This window comes from Tenrec ecaudatus, chromosome 9, assembly GCF_050624435.1.
Source record: "Tenrec ecaudatus isolate mTenEca1 chromosome 9, mTenEca1.hap1, whole genome shotgun sequence".
NCBI lineage: Eukaryota > Metazoa > Chordata > Mammalia > Afrosoricida > Tenrecidae > Tenrec > Tenrec ecaudatus.
The window spans coordinates 153,731,271-153,754,840 of record NC_134538.1 but is presented as its reverse complement, the minus strand read 5'-3'; the positions used below and the strand labels follow the sequence as shown (position 1 = coordinate 153,754,840).

Genomic DNA, 23,570 nt, shown 5'->3' with positions numbered 1-23,570 from the left:
TCTTCAAATAGGAAAAGTCCGCTACCACGTGTGTCTGGCCACTCACTGGTGGTCTGACTGTCCGTCTCCATTCTTCCCCGGCTGCTTATTGGGAGGCAGGGGAGGCTCTGGGGGTTGCTCTGTTGAAATGCCAGCTCCACCACTGAAGAGTTGTGGGAGCGAAGGGCACTGACATCAAGAGAAAGGCTGGGAATGGGCAGCACCTTATACTCAGCGTGGACTGCAGAGAGTCCTCGTGTTCATGAGCGGCAGGATCGTGTCACTGGGGAAAGGCTGTCTCCTGGGCTAGCACGCTCAGTTCCCTAGAGGGACCGCCAGGGGTACCCTTACCTCCTCCCGGACTTTGCGCTCTGCCTCCTCCTGCTTCTTCTTCTGCTCCTCTTCCTCCAGGACTTTCCTCCGCTCCTCCCTCTTCTTCTTCAGCTCCTCCAGCTCCAGGGCTGCCTCCTGCTGCTTCTGCTTGAGCTTCTCGAACTCCTCGCTCTCCGTCTCCCCGCGCCGGCGTCGGAGCTCCTCCAAGCGCTTGCCGGCCTCCACTTGGGAGGTGGCCTCTGTCTCCTTGGTTTCTGAGCTTGACCTTGCACCACCGCGGCTGTGGGGGAGTCAGCAGCGGTTAGAGGCAGGGCTTACCCCACACAAAGGGAATTGCCACCCGACTGGAGGCCCAAAGGGGTTTACACACAGGGAGGGGTCTGGAGGGACCATCTGAAGGTCTGACACTAGGTCCAAATCCCCCCCCACCCCGTCATAGGACACTGGGTCCTGCACCAGCTCAAGTGAGGGTGCATGGCCCGGGAACCCCAGGGAGAAGAGGGAGGTGGGTCTCAGTCCCCAATAGAGCAAATCCTGTGTATTTCAGATATTGCAGCAGGTCTTCTGAGGACCTCTTCCTGCCCTCGTGTGATTATATATTGTACAAATGTTCACTGACATCTCTTGTGTAAATATTATTGTCACTAGAAGGCGAGGCATGTAGTCCAAACGTGACTACTCGGATGAGCTTGGACTTCTCAGAGTCACCCTGTGAGTCGCCCTACCCTAAGTGCCTGGTTAATATGGGTGCATGGGTGAGGTCAGGGTGGAGGTACTCGATTTGCATTGCCAGGGAGCCAATCCCGACTCACAGAGACCCTCTAGGACAGTGGTGCTCAACCTTCCTAGTGCCGCGACCCTTTCACAGTTCCTCATGTGATGGTGACACCCCTCTCACCACCATCAAATTATTTTCGTTGCTACTTCACCACTGTCATTTTGCTACTGCTGTGAATTGGGCGACCCCTGTGAAAGGGTCATTCAACCCCCCCCCCAAGGGGTTGTGACCCACAGGTTGAGAACCGCTGCTCTAAGACAAGGTAGAACTGCCCTTGTAGGTTTCTGAGGCTGTAACTCTTTACAGGAGTAGAAAGCTTTGTCCTTCTCTCTTGAGGTGAAGGTGGGGGAGGGGCGGACAGAAAGGCCCAGAAGACCAGGGACAAGCCCGATTAGGGGTTTTTGTTGTTCTCAACAACCAAACCCATCGCCATCAAGTCGATCCCAACTTACTGTGACCTAGTAAGACAGGGTGGAACTACCCCTGTGAGTCTCTGCGCCTGTTACTCTCTGTGGGAGTAGAAATCCGCGTCTTCTCCTGCAGAGCAGCTAGTGCTCTTGAACAGCCAATCTTGTGGTTAGCACGACCGTAACCACTACAGCACCAGGGCTCCTTTTGTTGTTGCTAGATGCTGTCAAAGGGGCCCCCAACTTGTGGGGACTGGTTTGGGGCAGTAGCTCACCAGGTTTTTCTTCCTAGTCTGTGTTAGTCTGGAAGCTCTCCATAGCTATAGACAAGCCTCCACTGACAGATGGGAAGTGCCCCATAGGAGGTGCCTGGCAGAGAAGGAAGCCCTGTCCCCCCACCTGGAAGGTCAGAATCCTAGTGGGGAGCCACCAGGGTGCAGCATGTACTGAGATCAGCTGTCTGGGCTCAGCGTCTCTGGGGCTTGGCTCTGGCAGCTGACCTCCCAGCCTCTCCCACAGAGGCAGTTCCTGATTGCCTCTTGAAGAAAGCAAAGCACAAGACCATGTTACTTCCTTGGAGCGAGGTTAACCTATGACCTCCACTTGCATACTTTCTGCCCACTTTGACCCCAGTGCATCTGGAAGGTTCCTTATCAGGGCTTCCAGCAACAGAGTAAGCTCTGCTATGACAGGGTTAGGGTTTCACTTTCTGGTAGTGCTTGATGCTTGCCCTGCCCCGTCCATATCCACTCTGATTTAACGTGGCTCTTGTTAGGCGCCATTGAGTCAGCTCTGAACCACAGTGACCTCCTCCTAACACAACACAACACGGCTTGATGCTGCGCCAGCCTCACCACTGTTTCCTCTGTGCCAATGTGCAAGGCCATCGCATCGAGAATCTTCCTTTTTTTTTGGCTGACCTTCTACTTTACGAGCATGAGGTCCTTCTTCAGGGTCAGGGCCTTTGATGGTCGCACCACTTGAGAAGCTAATAGATGAGCACCATTATTCCCATCTTAGGACTAATGACACTCTAGAGGAGCCCCGGTGGCGTCATTGTTACAGATTGGGCTGCTAGCTACAAGGTTGACAGTTCAAAACCACCAGCCGCTTCACACGAGAAAGGTGGTTTTCTACTCCCCTAAAGAGTGAGAGTCTCAGAAACCCCTAAGTACAGTTCTATTTTGTCCAGTTAGGGTCTCTCAGAGTCAGAATTGACTCTGAATCAGTGAGTTGGTTTGAGTTGTCACTGAAGTTCAATAATGACTTGTTTTAAAATAATTACTTGGTCTATCCTAGGGTTACTTACCACCCCTACCTCTTGCCTCCATCCCTGAGAGGCCTTGTGACCTGATTCCTCTAAGTCTCTAGACTTTCTGTAGTCTAGGTCTAGCTGGGAGTCTTGGCCTACTGGGTTAGTTGATGGGCTGAGAACCACAAGTTCATTAGTTCAAATCCAAACTTAGCAGAAGATAAAACTTTCTGCTCCCCCCAAAGATTTACACCCTCAGAAACCCACAGGGGGCAGTTCTGTCCTGTCCTTCAGGTCACTTGGAGTCAGCATTGACTCAATGGCAGTGAGTCTGTTTGCAGGTCAGAGGTCTAGGTGGGTGCCCTGGTGGCTCAGTGCTTCAACCCCTTGAGCCCCCCAGCCACTCCAAGGGAGAATGAGATGGAATCTACATTTGTAAAGATGACAGCTTTGGAGGCCCTCTGGGGCAGCTCCTTTGTCTTATAGGGTCCCTAGGCGTCAGCGTGGCTCTATGAAAATTTTTGGGCTTTAGGTCCAGCCACTCTTCAAACCTCAGTGGCAGCCACATTTTATCAGAGACGACAGTTTATGCAACAGGGGAAAAATGGGTAGGTGTTTACAAGTAGATACTAAACTTGAAGCTTGGAGTTCCTGTGAGGTGGTGCAAATAGTTAAGTGCTGATGGCTAGCAGAAAGATGAGCAGTTCAAGCCTACTAAGAGGCATGTCGAGAGGTCACAGCTTTGGAAAATCCCTGTGGAGCAAGGTTCTGCTCTCACACATGGGGCCGCCATCAGTCGGCCACTAAGGTCAAGGCACTGGCTGCTCTGTTGAGTGTTTCTTTGGGGCTCAAGGATGACCCTCAGGGATTCCACTGGACAACGGGGAACACGTTAACATTAGAGCTGATGTGCTATCCAGGGGTCCTGTGTTAACACGTATTGTGGGAATGACATTTCTAATGGGTTACTAGGTAGAGCGAGAACATTAGCACCCTTGGACCAAGCTCCTTGGATAAATATGCTTTCTCGTGGAGTTGGAATATTAGTGATTATCTTCAAAACATGTCTGTACTCAATGTAGACTTCACATATGTGGGACTCCCAAGGATTTTGTTTAAGAGAATTTAGTGGTATGTTCAGAGGGCCTTGGTAGATAGGTGAATTCAAGTAAGTGACAAGGCTATAGCTTGTCTGTTATTTAAATACTACTTCACCAGTTCTGAGGTTGTTCTTAACGAAGTCCTAAGGTAGGTGACCCTTTGCTGATACCTTGGGTTAAAAAACAGATGTATTGCCCCTAGCTAATATCATTTCAGCTTCCAATATGGATTACAAATCAATGTATGGAAACAAAAATCCTCACAACTGGGCCAGTAGGTAAGACCACGATCAATGGATAAAAGACTGAAGCTGTCAAGGATTTCATCTGGCTTGGATCCACAATTGTCGCTCATGGAAGGAGCAATTAAGAGACCAGCTGGCTCATTGCATCGGGTAAATCTGCGACACCAGGTCTCTGTAAAGTACTGGAAAGCAAGGATGTCCCTCTGAGGACCAAGATGTGCCTGACCCAAGTCATGATATTTCAACGGCCTCATCTTCACAGGGAAGCTGGACATTTCATAAAGAAGGTCAAGGAATGGATGCATTTGAATACGGTGCTGATGAAGAATACGGAAAGGACCACGAACTGCCAAACAAACAAACAAACAAACAAACAAACAAACAAACACAATTGTCTTAGAAGAAGGACAGCCGGAAGCCCTTTAGAAGCGAGAACGGCAAGACTTCATCTGATGGACTTGGGCCATGTGATCGGTGAGGCCAATCTGGGAAAGGACGTCATGCTTGGTAAAGTAGAGGGGCAGCGAAAGAGAGGAAGCCCTTCAACAGATGGACGGACACAGTGGCTGCAACAACGGGCTTGGACATAAGAACAACTGTCAGGCGGGCACAGGCCCGGACGGTGTCTTTTTCTGTTGCACATGGGTGCTTTCAGTTGGAATGGGCCCAACAGCACCTAATAACAACACTCTCATGTTTTCCACGGGGCGAATCGTGCAGGGTCTCTACGTCTGGAGCAACCAGAAGGGTGAAGCCAAGAATGAATTCAAGATACACATCGACACATATTGATCTAATACCAGGGGGCTGCGAAAAGTGAGTGGAAAATTCCATTATCTTAAAATTCCATTTTTCCATGAATGTTTTGAAGGCCCCTTGCATTTCATGCTCTTTATCTATTGAAGGAATCCTCTAGAACGATGCTGTCCAAGCTGCAGGTCGGGCAACCCATGGGGTGCATTGCAATCAGCACGTCAGAACATGCAGTGTCGCACGCTATGGATAAGCACTGCTATGCCAGTTTACAGCGCGTCATGCACCTAGTCTGTGCGTGTATAACGAAACGACCAGGTCTGTGCTCGTAGGTGCTTTTGAAATGAAACGTGTCCTTCTCCAAGGAGCCCACTGAAGTGACATCGTCTAATCCGGTGACCCTTTATTAGTGATACATTTATCCATCCTCACTGTAGGAAAACTCTTGCTTTCACCTGCAAAATGTCATGGTTTAGGTAAAACTTTAAAATGGCAAGGCCTAGGGAATATGGGTATTGAATATTTTTACATTGCAAAAATGGTTAAAAATTCAAATGTTAAGTCTGGCTGTGCTAAAATATTTCTTGGAATTCTTTACACGATAGATGTGAAATCATCAGCTATGAGTTTTGCTCCATGAAGATTGTATTCGTTAACTTTTTTAGCTATATTAAATACATAAAGTTAATAAAAAAGAAAGTGAATGGGAAACATCAGTAAGTGCCTGAAACCAGGGAAACACCCAAAACCCAACACGAGCGTGCCTGTTTCTGTGTCAGGTGTCCTGATGGTGACGGACAGGGTTAAGTGCTCTGTTGGTGGTGGGTGGTTGGAGCCCACTCACCGCCTCATGAGAGAAGAAGGCAGTGTGCGTCCTTAAAGAAAGGACTCGTAGTTGGAGACTCAGCGGGGCACTTTGTCTTACAGAGTCAGCATGGACTTGACTGCAATGGATTTTAGGTTTGGGTTTCAGTTGCTGCAATGATGAATGGAGCTTAGAAAAGTTAATTGCAAGAAGGTAATTGAAAGGTAATAGGATTTTTCCATATTTAGGTGTATACCGGATCAAGGTGTGACATTCACTTCCGACTAAGGGTTGGGGGTGCTGTCGTGAGGTGCCCCTGAGTGGAGGCTGACTCATAGCAACCCTGTCCTGCATCGTCCCCCCTAATCCTTCCTACCTTCCAGTCTAGTTTTTGCAGCCGCTGTGTCCAGCCATCTCATCCAGGCTCTTCTGTTTTCCACCATGATCCTCTGTCTTAGCAAGCGCGAGGTCCTCCAGGACCTGGTCCCCACTGACGGACTCTACTTTGAGGAGGTAGCTCTTCCCCAGTCGTAGTTTGAGTCGTCCTGTAAGTGGCTCCCCGTTTGGAGCTCTGTCGGACCATGCTCCACAGTGATTCAAAAGCTTTTCACTGGCTAATGTTTCAGAAGTGGGCAGTCTCTCTTCCTTCTTCCTAGTCTGTCTGAGTCTGGAGACTCTACTGAAATGTGCCCACCACCGCAGTGACCCAGCTGGCCTTTGAAATACTGGTGGTGCAGCGTCCAGCATCAGAGTAGCCCGCAGGCCACCACAGGACAGACTGACAGAAGAGGGGCTGGAGTGAGAAAGTTTAAAAGTATTGTTCTGGACTCAGTTAAAGCTGCGTTCTTCTGTTTTGAGCTCACCAAAGACTCAGGAGGTTCTGAAAACGCTACCTTGCTCTTGGAGGGCCCTAGGGGTTCTTCGGCCTGCGCCTCCTAGGAGGACATCTTGGTAAGGTCCTTCCGTGGTCAGGGTGAGTTTGCCCTTCCTTTGTGCACAGGGCTCAGACTGGGAAGGCACACGCCCACCGAGACCTCTCTGGATTCCACCAGGTGTCACCCACGCAGTCTCTGTCCTGGACGATCAAATGCCAGTGCACACTGTGAGTGGATTCTGACTCAGTGAAAGACAAGAGCTCCCTCATAGGGCTTCTGGGCTACAATCTTTATAGGGTCACCAGCTCTGTTCTCACAAGGAGCCTCTGGGTGGGGTTGACCTGCCAACCCTTCAGTCGGCAGCCAAATCTTTAACCAAATGTTAACCAAAGATGAATGGAGCTTAGAAAAGTTCCTGCGAGAAGGTAATTGAAAGGTAATAGGATTTTTCCATGAAAATTTTGAAGTCTCCTGATATTTAGGTGTGTACTGGATCAAGGTGTGACATTCACTTCCGACTAAGGGTTGGGGGTGCTGTCGTGAGGTGCCCCTGAGTGGAGGCTGACTCATAGCAACCCTGTCCTGCATCGTCCACCCCCCCAGTCCCTCCTACGTTCCAGTCTAGTTTTTGCAGCCGCTGTGTCTCACGTTATGATACCTTCACAGAGTGGAAACATTCTCCCTTCATTAAAACCTGAATTCTAGGTTTGTATTTTTGGGCAAGGAAATCGAGCTACGATGTAATTCTACGCACGTATAAGAATTCATTTAGAAATATATTTATAGCTAGACTCCCATAGACATAGCGATACTCTATGTCTTGATGTATCTTTCTTGAGTGTAGATGCCCTGGTGACATAGTGGGTTGTGCATTGGGCTCCTTATCTCAAGGTCAGCAGTTCGAAACCACCAGCAGCCTCGTGGAAGAAGAATGAGGCTTTCTGCTCCCACAAAGATGGCTTACTTTCAGAAATCCACAGGGGCAGTTCTACCTTGTCCTACAGGTTGACATCAACCTGATGGCACTGGGTTTGACTTTGGTTTATTTTGATTGTATATGCCTAGGTAATGTTTGGAAACGTGGTAATGGTGTTTATCTTTGGGTGGTGGATTGATTTTTGATAGTTCTATTTTCTGAAGGTTTTATAATGCATGCATCTTTTCTTTCTAAAATCAGAGGGAAACCTTTAATTCCCATCTAAAAAAATAAACCAAAAGCCAAGCAAACTCTTGTTTTGTGTTTTCTACACAAGTTTTGGTAACACCTGCTATTTCCATAGCTTGTTCATTCAAGTGCAGTCTTTGCGTTAGCTTTTAGTGGAATCTAGCTAATGATAAGAAAACAGGAAGTCCACAGGGGCCAGTTCTGAGAAGGTCCAGCTCTCCCTGTGTTTGGCCCTGGGCCCCTTTTTAATTTTGTCATTGCTTTTCGCTGCAGAAGAATTGGTTTTGACCCCATTGTGCGTGACCCCGTGTGTGTTGAGGACAATTGCTCCAGAGGGTTTTCAAGGCTGTGACCTTTGGTAAGCAGATCACCAGCCCTGCCTTCCGGGGGAACCTCTGGGTAAGTTCAAACTTCCAATGTTTGGGCATCGCTTAGGCCATAAGTCAAAGACTTGCCCGTGTGTGACACCCATGGACTCCACATTTCAGTTTTGGGCGATGTCCATGGTCTTTAGATGACACTGCATGGGGAACGGTACTGGAAGCGATGTCCTAAGAACATGGTTGGACCACCCAGAGAATGAACCAATGCCATTCAGCCCTTTCACAAAATTTTCTACTACACAAATCTGATATGAGTATATGAGGCTAAGGAACAGAGACACCAGGCCCAGCCCTGATCCACCTTTCTGAGCAATGACAAGAACTGATAATCCCTGTCTGTAGGAGAGGTGGAAAGCCTGGTGTGCTGACCGAGTATCTCTGAGACACGGCCGGGGACTTTAGACTGGTTACCATGCTTCTGCCTGAGACATGGGATACGGACACCCCTGAGGGCCATCACTGCTCCCTGGCCTCCGTCTCTTACCTGAAAGCGTTCTCGGTAGGCTTCAGTTTGTGAGCCATCAAGTCTCCATTCTGAGACTTGACTTCTGTGAATCCCTTCTTCCGATCCAGGATGCTCTTCCCTTCTTCCTTGGGCTCTTTGTCCTTTTTGAGCTTCTCGTCTTTGCTCTACGCGACCGTACCAGCAGGAAGAAACAAAGAGACACTCTTAGTAGGGCTGTGGTTGGTCTCACCAAAGAAGACTCAATAATTGTCGGGAAACCAGACGTCTCTGAAGGAAAACCAGCTTCTAGCTCAGAGTCTCCCAGAGTCAAACCACCCCATTTTGTAGCAGATACCTACACTTTTTCCTGGATGAGGGGTGGTGATAAGATACATGGTTTTAATTGCCAGGGGACATGCTGAGTATTTTTCTTTTCTTTCCTGAAAAGTTTGGGAGCTTTTGCTTTATAGACAAACAATGCCAAACAGCCTTTGGGCAAAGAAAGAGCTTGGCCACAATTTTAGGAAGTCAAGATCATCGCTGATCTCACGGGCCACTTTTTTCTTTTCCAGGAGCAGTGAAGGTGTTATTAGGGGGCAGCTCTGGCGCTTTGGGAACCCCACTTAAGAGCAGCTGTTTGCATTTCTCACAGGGGAGAAGCAAGGAACAGCCAGATGTTTGACACATTTTTCTCTTTGAAGAGGGGTACCACTGAGAAGAAAACACGTGTTGAGAAACAAGAGGAAACCTGTCATGTCAGCCAGGTCTAGCACCTATCTGAAGAAGAGTCCTCTGTATTTTAACCAATGAGCATCTAGGGTCTGGAGAATGGAAAACCTCCTAGCCCCACGTCGTCGGGGGAACCATGGCTGTAGTGGCCATGACGAAAGTTAGAATGGAACAGGAAAAGCTTTGGGGTTTGCATGGACGCTGTCAGTGGGTTGGGATGCCCCTGGTGGTGGCGGTGGGGAGGCAGAGAGATGGCACATGAGGGCTTTCCTGCTGCCTGAGCTTTGCATTACTAGCTCCTCAGGGGAAACCAGAGAGATCATTTCAGAGTAGATTGAGTTCACACCATTTTGGGGGTGAGGAGGAGGTAAAGGAGTTCAAATCACTTTGCTTATCTCATCTCACCCATCTGTGAGAGTGAAAACAGCGAAGTCCACAGTGACTATTTTCAAGGCAATTACTCTCAAGCATGAGAACCCTTCTGAGGCAGAGGAGGGCAAGAGAACTGAGGGTTTCAGGTGCTGTATGAGAGGTGTCCCCCTTAACTGATCCCTCTCCTCACTCCAGCTGTTCTTCAGACACGCCCAGAGCATTTACTTACCCCTCAAGCACATCTTGAGCAAAGCTGAGTGGCGGACCCTGTGTGCTCTGTACTGAGAAGCCCTGCCAGCCCCTTGTCTGATTGTCTTGTTTTGTCTTGTGGTTGTCGGTTACCATTGAGCTTGCGCTGCCTATAGCAAACCCGTGCACAACAGAATGAAACACTGGCCGGTCCTGCGCCATCTTCACAATCGCTCTTGTGTTGGAGCCCAGAGTTGCAGCCACGGTGTCAGTCCATTGTTTTGTGTTAGTTCATAGGTCGTCACTGTAACTCTTCCTCCGAGGAGCATCAACCCAGATGTACCTGAGACTCACTGACGAGACAAGCCGCCATCCTGTCCTGCTCTCTGCTCTGAGAGCGTGGTCGGATGTCAGGAAACCTGGGGTGTTGGCAGTGCTGTCCCCACTAGCTGCATTACTTTGAACAAGTCATAAAGATTGTAGTTGTGTGCTTGTAGTCTCTATGGGAAACTCTCATTGGAAAATGCTCAATAATATACACCAAGTTCTCACGTATCAACTCTCTTGTTAACCTGACATTTCACTTTTATGACAGCAGTCAAAAAATGTGCTCTCTGATCTTTGTGCACATTAACAATGTACGTCTGGTTGTAGTGACTTGGGAGAGGAGGTAGGAGTAATGCTGTCTCATGATGGTTAAGGTTCTGTGTCAACTTGGCTTGGGTCGTGATTTTCAGTGGTTTGGCAGTCAGGTAATGATGTAATTAGGCAGTTATGCAAAGATGTAATAATCCTGAATTTTGTGATCTGATGTGGTCAGCCACTATTTTTTGCATAATGACTTGGTCTTTGGAAGCTAACATTGTTGGGTGGGTGTGATGACCAATTGAGTGTGACTCTGTATTATTTTTTCTTAGACTGGATAAATAACACCATAAAGTCATGTCTCTTGGATGTGTTAAAAGAGGGGTTTAGGTTTAGATGATCACGTTCCTTATCCTACCATTTGCCTCTTGGCTTCTGGTTGGTGGGAAGAGGCTGCTGGAAAGAAAAGGAGGTGCATGGCTTGTGCCCTAACTTGATGGTTGTCCCGTGGAGGCCCTTCTTGCCCATGAACAAGGCGGCATTCACTGGACAGGAGAAGGCATGGTTTATTCTTGATTTCCTGGGCCTGCCACTGTTGGCCAGAGCTCCAGAAACCATGAACTAAAGTTGGTATCCTGGTGACGAAGTATCTGGGGATGCACATTTGGCGGTGAGAGAATCCCATATCCAGGGAGGCACATGAGCCTAATTCCAAGTTACCCCTCATGACTTGTGGAGCATATGAAGAGAGAAATTCCCTTTAGCTCAGGTCTCCTATTGGCAATCACAGAGATTTCCATTCTTCTAGAATATATTATCTGGTTTAATGGCCAACATTTCTAAAATTTTACATATCTCACCAACATTTTCCTCTTTTTTTCAAGTTCTGTCTTTTTTGTTTTGTTTTTGAGATGAAGATTACGGTGATGGTATCCTTATGTTCTGTTTGGGAAACGGAATTTAACCAAAAGAAGAGCAAGGGATGGTGGGGGGGGGGCGCGTTGTTTAAAATGGCAGAATCATATAAACAGGATTTAATCCTGCAAACAGAAAGCAAGACACTAGTTCACGAGGAGAAAACTCGAGTCGTTCAACCAGTAGTTATGCATGTAACTTTCAAGCAAGAATGATGGAGATTAGGATTATTTTTCAGATGAGGTTGAGAAGGTAGGCTGGCCTTGAGTGAAAAAGAGGCAAGCGTCTGGGGGCTCTGGGACAGTGAGTGCTGCAGTGCCCATGGGGAGGGAGGAAGGTCTGAAACCAGGGGCATTGATAAGCTGTGCCCTTATCTACAAAGGGGTGACAGTAGGGTTTGGGTGACAGCTGAAGTCCCTGTTGTGCCTCACAGACAACAAAACAGACATCAACCTCATCATAGTGAATGAAATTACATTAAAATATAGAATCCGTATTGCAACCTCCCCTTCTCCATATAGAGAGAATCACTGAACTATGATGTTTTTATAGGGGAAAGTCTCGGACTGGGAATATGGTGATATGCTCTCCTACTGAATGAAAGGTTGGTGGTTCAAGACCATCCAGAGTCTCCTGGAATCTTGGCTTTGGTTTCGTCCCTTTTAAAGGAGTGTAGTTCCAGGTTCTCACTCCTGCCAACACCACATGCTTCAGAGTTTCATGACTGTGACCTTTAAAATCAGATCACCAGACCTTTCTGGCTTTGAACCCTTAACCCGGTGGTCAGTAGCAAGCACCCTGGGACGCTGAAGTTAAAGATGTTCTCCACTAGATCCAAGCTTCAGAAAAGAGCATAGGCCGACATTTCTGCTTAAGTTCAGGGCAAGGCAACTTGCATTTTGGGGTAAATTAATTTGTAGTTGCTCATCTATCACAAAATGAGAATAGTTCTCCTCAGCATGTTCAACGCTTCTTCCATGCTGCCTCCCTCGCCCTTTCCCATGATCTGTATTTGCGGCTTCTCCTGTCTTTACAGAGGCAGCGTTCACATCCAGTGGTCACTCCCAAACGGCTGTACTTTCTTACACATAGGAAGGGTCAGGCAACTTAACATAAATCAAGTCAGGTACATCAAAGGAACCGGCTGCTCTGCTTTTTTGATATGAATCACAGGTTTGTAACCACCTGCTAGTGTTGGAAAGCAAGAAGGTTCCTTTGAGGGCTCCAGTGACCCCAGCCATGGGACCTTCCACTGCCCCGTAGGCGTCTGAAAGCTGGAGATGGGAAAAGGAAGGCTGAGGGGGAATTGATACATTTGAATCGTGGTGCTGGAGAGGACTCTTGACAGCACCACGGATGGCCAGAAGAACAAACAAATCTGTCTTGGAAGATGACTAGCCAGCATCTCCTGTGAGGCAAGGGTGGTGAGACTTCGTTTCACATACTCTGGACACGGGGCCGGGGAAGATCGGTCTCCCCTGAAGGACATCGTACTTGGTAAAGCAGAGGGGCAGCGCACAAGAGGAAGGCCCCGGACGAGATGGATTGACCCCATGGCCGCAGCAATAGACCAAATGCGAGCAGCATTGTGAGGTTGGCGCAAGACTGGCAGTGGGTGGCTGTGCTGTATGAAGGGGCCGTTCGGAGTAGGAACCAACTTGACGGCACGTGACAGCAACAACCGCTAATTCATGTAGCTCATCTAGTTCCTAAATAGGGATTCCTTTTTTTTCCCTGTTGAAAATATCGAGTGTTTTTAAAGAGAGGCCGGCACGGGCAGAAAGACATAGTAAGAATCCACTCAGCTCAAAACTTAGTGTCTGCAACTGACTTTGCCCATTCCACTGGCCGGCTTGTTCGAGTCTTCTTACCTTTGAGACCTCCAATTGACCAGTTGCAAATATTTATTAGTGATTCCGTGGGGCTAAAATAAGGACAATGGTTAACATGGGGCCAGGCCTTCCGACACAACACTTCAATGGTGTCAGAACGCCAGGGGAATTGTCCTCACCAGCTTCTGGTCTCCTACCTCCAAAGCTTACCATTTGTCAAACACCTTGGCCCCCGCTTTTGTGTGTGCCTCAGAAACGCAATGCAGAACCTTTGGTTGGTTAGACTTTTCTTTCGAAAACCCACAGTTCACCGCATGTTGTGCTGAGATGTGTGGGAATGGTTTTCCCCTTGGAGAAGTTAAAGCATTAGTCAAAGCCAGTTGGAAAGACTTTGTGGTTGGAATGTAAGTAGAATGTTTCAAGAAGAGGAACAAAGCACCCAGAAGAGCGGGAAGCCTAGGAAGTGCAATGAGACCCATGTTTTCCAGACTCGCTTGACTGAGACCCACAGCAGCACGATTTCGATCCCAAAGCAGCGCTCCCGGTCAACTGCGCACTGGGGCGTTTTCTAATAGACTCATGAAAATCCCTGATGGAGACTTTGAATGGATTTTGCGATCCTCTACCTTGGTTTGCCCATTCGGTGGCTCACGAGTCGCGGTTTGGAAAACACGGGGTTTGGGGGTTCCTACTTTGAGACCATCGCCTGGACCGTGGCACGGGCTGCCGCTCACGGACAGACAATTCCACAGCGACAGTTACCTCTTCTTTTTTGAAGGTAGCCTTGTCTTCTTGGGACTTTTCTCTCTTAAGGTGCACTTTAGTCCCTTTGTCTTCTCCCTTTTGGTTTTTTAAGAAGGGTCAGGTCACTCACTGAAAAGATGCCCTTTCTCTCTTACCAGAGGGAGAGGGCATTCGATCACCATGCGCGTGGCAGAGGGGCTAACTTCCTTGTGCCGCCTTAGTGCCCATGCTCCCCTCTGGTGCCGGTGGTTCTAAACAGCGAGGGGTGGGGTGCTTTCTTGCCATCAAACTACCCCCTCTTCCCATGCACCACGGTGCTCACGGAAACAGCGAGGCACGGACACCTGTGGGTGTGGCAACCTTATGTGTGTGTGTGTGGTGGGTTTCCCCACTATGGGTGTGCTCATGAGCCCCTTGTCCGGAAGCTAGAGTGACAGAGGTTCAGAGCCGGGCAACTTAGGGACAGAGCGTTCTCGTTGGAAAGGTGAGTGGACAAGCCTGGCATTTCGCTTGTTTGAGTGGTTAGTGCTTTTAAGGCAGCCTTGCAGATAGAGGAAGAAGGACAACATGATAGCTGACATTGTTTCCCCACTATTGGCCCCCACCCCGGTCCTTGGGCCACACAGAGTAGGGTCACCCAGATGGTCAGAGAAGCAAGAGCTTTGCTCTTTGTTACCGGCCAACTCTGACCCATGCTACCCCAGGTAGAGGACTCTCTGCAAGTCCGTGTTGGGTCCAGGTCTACGTGATGGCAGGCTGATGGGTTGACACTTTTGGGGTGGCGGTGCCAAACCAGCGCCTCTCCCCACTGCCCTCTGATGACCAGCTGGCTGCAAGGAGAGTGCGGTTGCCTCCGTAAGATGGAATTTCTGGCCATGACCCTGTATGTTGGTCTCCCACCCCAACTTTTCTCATTAAAAACCAAACCAAACCAAACCAGATGTCAAACACACGCCCGAGGTGAAGCATTCTGGGCCTCCTGCCCCAGGTAGACTCTGGACCAAGAGGAAGGGGTGAAGAAGAAAGAGTGCAGAGGCAGGTGCAGAATCTCAAGTCAACACACCGGTGTCCTTGGGTGAATTCTTTTTTTTTTCTCTTAATATTCATAGCAATCAAGCATCAAACAATCGGTGTCCTTTGATTGTCCTAGGAAATTTGGTCGATTGCTTCTGTAGCCATGGACTGATTGCTTCATGCTTGATTATTGCTATGACTTGAGGGGAAAAAAAAAAAGAATCGCTCACCCAAGAGTCAATCAAGCACGTGGGGGGTGTACGAATGGGGTGTCCACCCCAAACTGGAAGTGCATCCCATTTCTCACAAGGTGCAGGCATCACACACGGGCGCAGGCGGTCACTGTACCTGTTTCTTGGGGCTGGCGGGCTGAGCTTTCTCTTCTTGTGCCTTCTTCTCAGGGCCCCTTTTCCCTGCTAGTTGCTCTGGGCCCCTTTCCCCCTGGCTCCTTCTCTCTTGAGCTTCGGTTCTTTTCTCTTCTAGCTGCTGCCTAACTTTCTGCTCCTCTCGCTTCGCCCGCTCTTCCTCCTCTGCCTGGGCCCGTCGCCGCTCCTCCTCTGCCCTTTTCTCCTCCTCCTCTGCCTGGGCCCGTCGCCGCTCCTCCTCTGCCCTTTTCTCTTCTGCCTCCACTCTTTCCCTTTCTTCTCTCTCCCTCAGCTCCCTTTCTCGTACAGCTTGTTCTTCGGCCTCCACCCTGGCTCTTTCCTCCGCCATCCTTCTGGCTTGCTCGGCCTGAAGTCTCTCTCTTTCTTCCGCTTCCAACTTTGCCCTCTCTGCCTCGGCCTGTTCCCTCTCGTAGGCTTCCATCTTTTCCTGCTGGGCCCCCTCCTCTGACTCTTGGTCCCCCGCCTCCTCTGGGGTACTCTCTTCTGCACTGAGATGCCCGTTTTTCAGGGGCGTCCCCACAGCTTCTGCTGCGCCTTCTCTCGTTCTTTCTTCCACCACAACCTCTACCTGATGATCTTCAACGCTGCTCTGCTTCGGCTTCTCTTCCTCTCCCTCCTCCTCCTCGTCTTTCTTGTTCTCTCCGGCGTCCCTCTGATCGTTCTTCAGGTAGGACTTGGTGGTGATCTGAGTCTCCTCCAGCGCATAGCTCTCTTGGCGACTCTCGCTCTTCTCTTCTCTCTCGGGGGCCTCGTTCTCGGCCGTGCTGTTCTCCATTCGGCTGGGGAGCGAGCCGCCCGCGTCGGTGATGGTGGGGTCGAACTCCTTCTGTCGCTCCAGAGCTTCTTGGAGGCGTTTCTGACGTCTCTCCTCCCGCCGGGCCAGGCGCTCCAGGAGGGCCGCTTCCTCATCGCCCTCGCCCTGAGGGTTGGGGGCGCTGGTCTTGGCTTCCTCGGTGGACACACTGCACAGGAGGGACAATGACAAAACCAGAGACAGCTTGCTGAGTATTGAGTCAACTGGATATGCAGCACCCGTGCTTCCCCAGGGCCAGGTCAGATGTCCGTGGTATCAAGACCTTGTTCTCTTGGGCCATTTTAGTACCTGCCTGCCTGGCTTTCAGTTGCTACTATCTGGAACTCTTTCTCCTGGGTCTCTCTCTGGCCCCTGGAGCCTGCTCTAGGACAAAACTTGCTGTCAACATGTCGATTCTGGCTCATAGCGACCCTATAGGACAGGGGAGAACCGGCCCTGTTGCGTGTCTGAGACTGTCACTCTTTACGGGACTAGAAAGTCTTGTCTTTGTCCCCTACTTGGACAGCAACTCTTGTGTGAGAGTTGATGCGTGTTGGGGTGTCAATGGGGTACCTGGGTGGTGTCAATGGTTAACACTTTCACCGTCTGACTGAAGCTTGGAAGTTTGAGTCCACCCCAAGGTGCCTTGGAAGAAAGGCTTGGTGGTCCCCTTCTCAAAAACCAGTCATTGGACACCCCGTGGAGCACAGCTCTGTTCTGACACACATGGGCGGCCAGTCACTGGTAACTGGGAAATGTGTAGCTAGCTAGGCTCCCTCACCTGTTGGGTTGGGTCACTCAGAGATGAATGTTCCATCCTGGACCGTAAGTTCAGCTCTGGGCCATGCTCCAGATGCCCATAGTGGTAGCTTGCTTAGTAAGCCAACCTTTATTGCTTGCCTTCCCTTCTCTGGTCCACTTGGTCACACCCCTAGCAGTGTTTGCTGGGTTCACTCCACACACAAAAAGATTAGTCGTCAAATCTCGGTTTCAAGATTTGCTTCTTGGAGGGGCTCAAACTAAGATAAAGACCAAACTGAAACAACGAGGGAATCCCTCTAGTCCCATACAGTATCCTCACATGGCAACACGCTCCTGATCCAGAGTTCCTGATCTGGAGCGGTGGATCTCCAGGTACTTCAGCTGGAGGAGAGATCTGTCATAGCATGACATGACAATGAGCAATGCCACTTCCAATAACTCATGTCAATGACCCCCCAGCCAGTGATTACATCTCCTCCACCTAGGCAGGGCCTTTTGACCCATGAGGGCCAAAGAAATATGAGCTCAAGTGATAAGTCCCATCAAAGACAATTAAGGTGCAGAGGTGGATCCTCTACGTCCACTTTCTGCCTCTTCTGGTGACATCAGAGGACTCTAATACCTTAGGGGTTGACAGAGCCACAAGAGGAAGGAGGGCAGGCCAGCAGGCCTACCTGCTGACCAGAATACCCACAATTCAATTGTTATGTGAATGTTACTGCATTAAGCTACTAAAATTTGGGGGCTCATTGTTATAGCATCCAGCACCCTAACACACACACACACACACACACACACACACACACACACACACACACACACTCTCTCTCTCTCTCTCTCTCTCTCTCTCTCTCTCTCTCTCTCTCCTAAAAGATTTCCACAAAGGGTTCTTTGTTTTTCTTTCCTACAATGGACAAAGGACAGTTAACTTTGATGCTTATGAAAACAGAAAGGATAATCAACGCCCAAACCAAACTGTACCATTTCATGACCGCACTCACTATTGCAAGATGCTGGACCCCACCCAAGCCGGGAGTGTGTGTGTGTGTGTGTGTGTGTGTGTGTGTGTGAGTGTGTGTGTCTTTACTGGCAGGAAACAACCAGTCATGTGATCCCAACAGCTGTGAACAGAGCTGGACAAATAGGCCCTTCGTTGTTGAGAAACTCCATCACATTTCGTGGGTACTTTTGAAGTTTAGGTTCACTTGATGTTGGACCAACACATTTCACATTGAACAAGAAGAAACAACAGCATCAAGGCTAGATTGTAAATGTCTTTAGTCTGAACTGTTGCTGTAGGGTATTCCCTTTGGGAGCCAGGCATAGAAAGATTGCATTTCCCTGACACTACCTACGTAGTGTCTATAGGCAAGGGAGCTGGATCAACTGAATCCATGGCAGTTTACAAAGATATCCCAGATTCCAAAGTGCAAGTCAGATTCAAGTAGTCTCGGGACAACAGGTCCAACTGGATCTCTCTTGGTCTCTCTTTCTCGCTGTATGTAGAACTATGTTCACATATACTATGTATTAAGTGTGTATGTATGTATATTCCAACTCACAGGAACCCAGTATGCCAATCTTTATGGTGGCATACAATCTCATCTTTCTCCCACAGAATGGCTAATGGGTTTGAACTGCCGACACTTAACCCAGAGTGCCACTAGGGCTCCTATCTATGCATATGCATTTATAGGTATATTTCCTAAAGTTCATGAAAAAAAGGAAATAAAATATAAGATAATGTCATTTTCCTACAAACCTTCTGAAGTCACCTCGTGCGTACATACATAAACGTACACACACACACGCGTGTATGTCTCGTGTATACTCATGTATAAATCCTGGCAGCTCATAAGTAAAAGTTAATTACCAGTTATGGTTGTTTAGGAAGTAGGAGCCCTGGTGGCATAGTGGTTATCCACTGGGCTGCTAACTTTCAGCTGAGCAGTTCGAAACATCAGCCACTCCTTGGAGAAAGAGGGAGCTTTCTACGCTCATGAAGGGTTAAAGTCTCGGAAACTCACAGGGTCAGGTCTGCCCTGTCGTGTAGGGTCGTTATGAGTCAGCATCAACCTGATAACAGTATGTTTGGGTTTTTAGAGCTTCAGGGAGAATATTCTTCATGTGGCTACCTAATGCGTTGAAGAAAAGTCACTTGACTCAGTCCCTTAAAAATGTATATTACATTAGCTCAACAGCATGAAATAACTGATAATAAGAAGAAGCTGAAACCTAAGAGAAATGCAGTGATAACGAAGATTGTAGAAACAGAAAACTACAGGTCTTAGTCATTCTTGATCACTCATCAATAAGTGTATTCAGTAAAGATCCCAATGCCATCCTTAAATTAACTCAGCTATAAATCGGAACCCACCCATGTCAGAGTTGCCCCTCTTCTGCAGGACGGTGTGTTGAGACCACACACGGTGCTCTGTGCCCGCTGCAGGCATTACCACCCCATTTACGCTGGCTGGCATTTGTAGGAGGGAAAATCTTCACACCCATTTAACTGGGGGAAAACAGGCTTAAAGCTTGCTTTAGAGGTCGTAAGACAGTGGTTCTCAACCTTCCTAAAGCCGCAACCCTTTCATACAGTTCCTCATGTGGTGGTGACCCTCCCCCCCAACCTTAACATTATTTTCGTTGCTACTTTATCACTGTGATTTTGCTACTGTTATGAATTGGGTGGCCCCTGTGAAAGGGTTGTTCGACCCCCAAAGGGGTAGCGACCCACAGGTTGAGGAGTGCTGTCGTAAGAGTTGGTGAAAGGTCAAGGTGGAAGGCAAAGCCATGTCATGAACTCCAGAGGTCAGACTCCACTTCCTCTATTACTTCCCAAGACACCAGAGCTCTTGGGTGGGGCAGGCAGATAGTGCTCTCTACTGTTAAATGACTTGACTATCACCTGGTGGTTTGAGTCCACTCAGTGGGGCCTTGGAATAGAGGCCTGGCGATGTACTTCGGAGAGCTCAGGTCTAGTCTGATACCCCCTAGCCCTCCATGAATAGGAATCAACTGGATGGCAACTGGCTTTTGCCATGGGCCAAGGTCTTCGGCCTCCTCCTCCACCTGACCATTAGATGACCTTCTCAACTTCATCTTACCTACAGCATTTTCAAGACTGTTTCTCAGAAACCTTCTATTGTATGTCCTCAAGTCTCGGGGTCAAGAACCCCGAGTTCTTTCCCTTCAGAATTTCCTAAATTGACTGGATTTCCCAACCCACAAAATCAAATTCATTGCCATTGAGTCGATTCTGACTCATAGTGTCCCTATACGACAGGCTAGAACTGCCTCTATAGGCCTCCGAGTCTGTACGGTTAACCGGACTAGAAAGCCACATCTTTTTCCCAGGGGGTGGCTAGTGGATTCGAACTGCTGACCTTGTGGTTAGCAGACCAATACATAACCCACTATGCCACTTAAAATAAAACAAACGAAAACCCCAAACCACACACAGGATCTTATTTGATGGTTTCAGGTCTATTTGGTTAAGCTATAGTTTCAAAGAGAATTAATTTTGTTTTCTGTTTTGTCCCCCCAATATCCTTATGGGTCTTTGACCTTTCCCATGCAGATCCACTGCCCTTGAGCTCATTCTGACTCATGGGAACTCAAGGGGACAGAGTCGAACTGCCCCACTGAGTTCCAGGAATGGGAGCAGACAGCCTCAGATTTCTTCCAAGGAGTGGCTGGTGGTTTGGACTGCCTTGGCCATGCGGTTGGCAACCAAATATTTAGCCACCAGGGCTTCTTGGCATCCAGAGTCACTTTATTTTAAGTGCTGCCGTAGCCAAGCGTGTGCCCTGCTTCGGCTGCAGAAACCCCCTGTTGGAAGAAGTTGAACTTATACATGTTCTTTGCCCCAGTTGGAAACGCTTGATTCCAAATTTGTACCTGGTTTGGATAGTCAGACGTTTGCTCTTTCTGAAAAGCAAAACCTGTGGGTGGTAGGAAATGAAGAAAGCTTCCTTTCAAAACAGAAGGCCCCTCCCTCCAGAATGACTGAATACTTTCCTTATTTCATGCTGGTAAGTCACCAGCTAATAAAAACGATCATTTTGGAGGGTGGGCGTAGGGGTGGGAGTTGGGAGAGAAGGATGTCGTGGTGTTTGAGGTCGAAGTCAGGACAATTCTTCGATCAGATTAAAAAATACTAAGAATACTAACCAGACAACTTGTTGTCCAGTCGATTCTGACTCATGGTCACCCTGCATGTGTCCAAGGAGAACTGTGTTCCAGAGAGATTTTAGGACCCTGGTCTCTAGGAAACAGACCACCAGCCTTCTGGGTGGGCTTTAACCATCAACCTTTCAGTGAATGGCTGCACACTTACCTGCTTGCTCCTAATCTGGGTTTGTTGCATAAGAGATCATGAAAGAAATCAGATCAACTGAAAAAGATGTATCTTTGCATCGGGCTTAAAAGGGAATGCTGAACTCAACCCACCCCACCCACCAGAAAGCGACAACTGTAAGCAGCTCCATTCGAAAGAGGCCAGTACCTGTTCTGGGCATTCACCTCCACCTGGTCAGTCACCTGGCCCAAGGATTCTTCCTCCTGCTTCTGCCGCAGCCTTTCCTGACGGGCTCGGCGGCGCCTTTCTCGGGCCGCCTCTTCCTCATCGTCGTCATTCCTCTGGTAGGCGATTCTGCAAGAAGGCAAGGACAGCTCCTTGAGCACACCACTGGCCACCAAGACGCTTCTCGGACTTCCGAGTCCGTTTCTGCACCAAACCCAACCCACCGCCATCAAGGCAATTCTAACGCGCAGTCAGTACGCACGGCCTCTTTCTTTGTTTTCTTTCTTCATCAATCTCCTATATTTTCACTGTGCCCTTTCTGGCAACATCGGTTAAATACTGCATGTCTTTTACCAAAAAATCAAAGAGACTATTTATTAAGTCTTAAATGAGACAAGGACCAGACAAAGACACAGTTAGAGGTCACCACCATGTCCTGCGGTTTGCTGGTATACCAAACCCAAACCGCTAAACTCACAGCCATTGAGTAAATTCCGACTTACAGCAGCCCTGAAATGCAGAGCTTTCAAAAGGACATGGGAGGTCAAGGAAAACTGCCAGAAATTCATGATTGCAGGTGGGATTACCGGAGCAGGGATGGGGCCAGGATTGGGACACGTCTGTTGTGATAGACAGAAGAGCTTACAAGATTGGTCCCGGGGCCTCTCAAGGCAGTCAGGGCATGACTCATATCTATATGACCACCAATATGGTGATCTCCATCAAGGACGCACCTAGGCAAGCCCCCAGGGAGACTGTCTCTCCCTGGGCTTGTCAGGGGGGTGTAGATAATCCACTTTCTAATGTACTCTGTCTGAGGCCAAGACGAGTTACAGCCCTGATTGATGGGCAAAGGGAATTCAGTAGTGCCATCATCCATGTGGGGACTCTGCAAATGGGTTTGGGACTCCCTAGGCTTTCTGAGACTCGATCTCTATGGGAACAGACAGCTTCACTCGTCTCCCATGGATGGCTGGTGGCGTCACACTGTGACCTTGCTGCTAGCAGTCCGATACCCAACTCACTAGGATACCAGGACACCAGGGCCCCTAAAATGATACCTAAGCCTCCACAACTCTAAACCTAGCTATGTCAGTGCTTCATGTTGATCATTCTTCTACAACTCCTAAGCTAAAACCCTTTACAAGTGAAATAAAAACATCAGAGCCATACGAAACTCACACCAATAGACCTGATGTAACCGAGGTTGGTTTTGCTCATTTTAAATCCCTCATGCTTGATTTATAGCACAGGTATTTCCGCCCCCGCCCAATCCCCCGACCCTTTTCTTAGATGGTTGTCAGAAAGTGCTTCATTTATTTAAATTAAAAAAATTAAGTTAACAGCTTAATCGGCGTAGAATGCACAAAACATACGATTCAATAGTTCAATCATCTTAAGAAGAGTTGTACAATTGTCACCACAATGAATTTTAGAACATTTCCTTCCTTCTTGCTCTCATTTTTTCCCTCCCCCCATCCCAACTCCCATGTTTTGTTTGACTTGAATGATACGGATGCTACAGATATTTTTTACCTAGCTGTCTATCTAATCATGAAGAGTGTGAATCATTCCAAAGTTTGGTTGGTTCTTTTCTATGTCAGAAAAAGTACCTCAGCCTTAACTGAAACCTGTTAGCATGCAATACTCTCCCGCCAATATCAAGACACTGACACTCGGTCACTGGCAAATCTAATGGGTTTATGTCTACGAATACACGGGGGCGGGCAGTGTGAGGATAGAAAGCTCCCATGCCACCACATCAGCTCGGAGTAGCCCCACTGTGTCCCAGTAGAACTGTGCTGTCCGGGGCTTTCAATGACGGAGTTTTTGGAAGTAGATCACCATGGCTTTCTCCCAAGGTGCTTCTGGCTGGATTCGAACCATCAACCCTTTGCTCAGTAGCTGAGTGTGTCAACTGTTGGCACCACCCGGGCGTCTCATGACTAGATCAACCCAAACGCCCCCATTCAAGCCTATTGCTGTCAATGCCAACCACATAGGACAGCGTAGAACTGCCCCATGGGGGGGGGGGGATTGCAAGGCTGTCACCTTCATGGCAGCAGGTTGTCACGTCGTTCTCCTGAGGGGTTCGTGGGTTCAAACTCCTCACTTTTGGGTTAGCAGCTGAAGACTTAACCACCGTGCTACCACGTCTCCCTCATGCCTATCTGTGAAACCCAACCCAACCTACCGCCATCGGG

At 48.7% G+C, this 23,570-nt stretch overlaps 1 protein-coding gene across 3 annotated transcripts in view; it reads right to left on the bottom strand.

The window, feature by feature from the left end:
• Positions 1-23,570, bottom strand: part of CALD1 (caldesmon 1) — a 216,859-nt gene that overhangs the window by 26,772 nt on the left and 166,517 nt on the right. For all 3 annotated transcript variants that reach the window (XM_075558691.1, XM_075558690.1, XM_075558692.1), the window contains 4 exons: positions 21,349-21,495; positions 15,855-16,248; positions 8,560-8,705; positions 331-592 (listed from right to left, as the gene is read on the bottom strand). In XM_075558691.1, the coding sequence (XP_075414806.1) occupies positions 331-592; positions 8,560-8,705; positions 15,855-16,248; positions 21,349-21,495 (949 nt within the window). The remainder of the gene's footprint in view (positions 1-330; positions 593-8,559; positions 8,706-15,854; positions 16,249-21,348; positions 21,496-23,570) is intronic.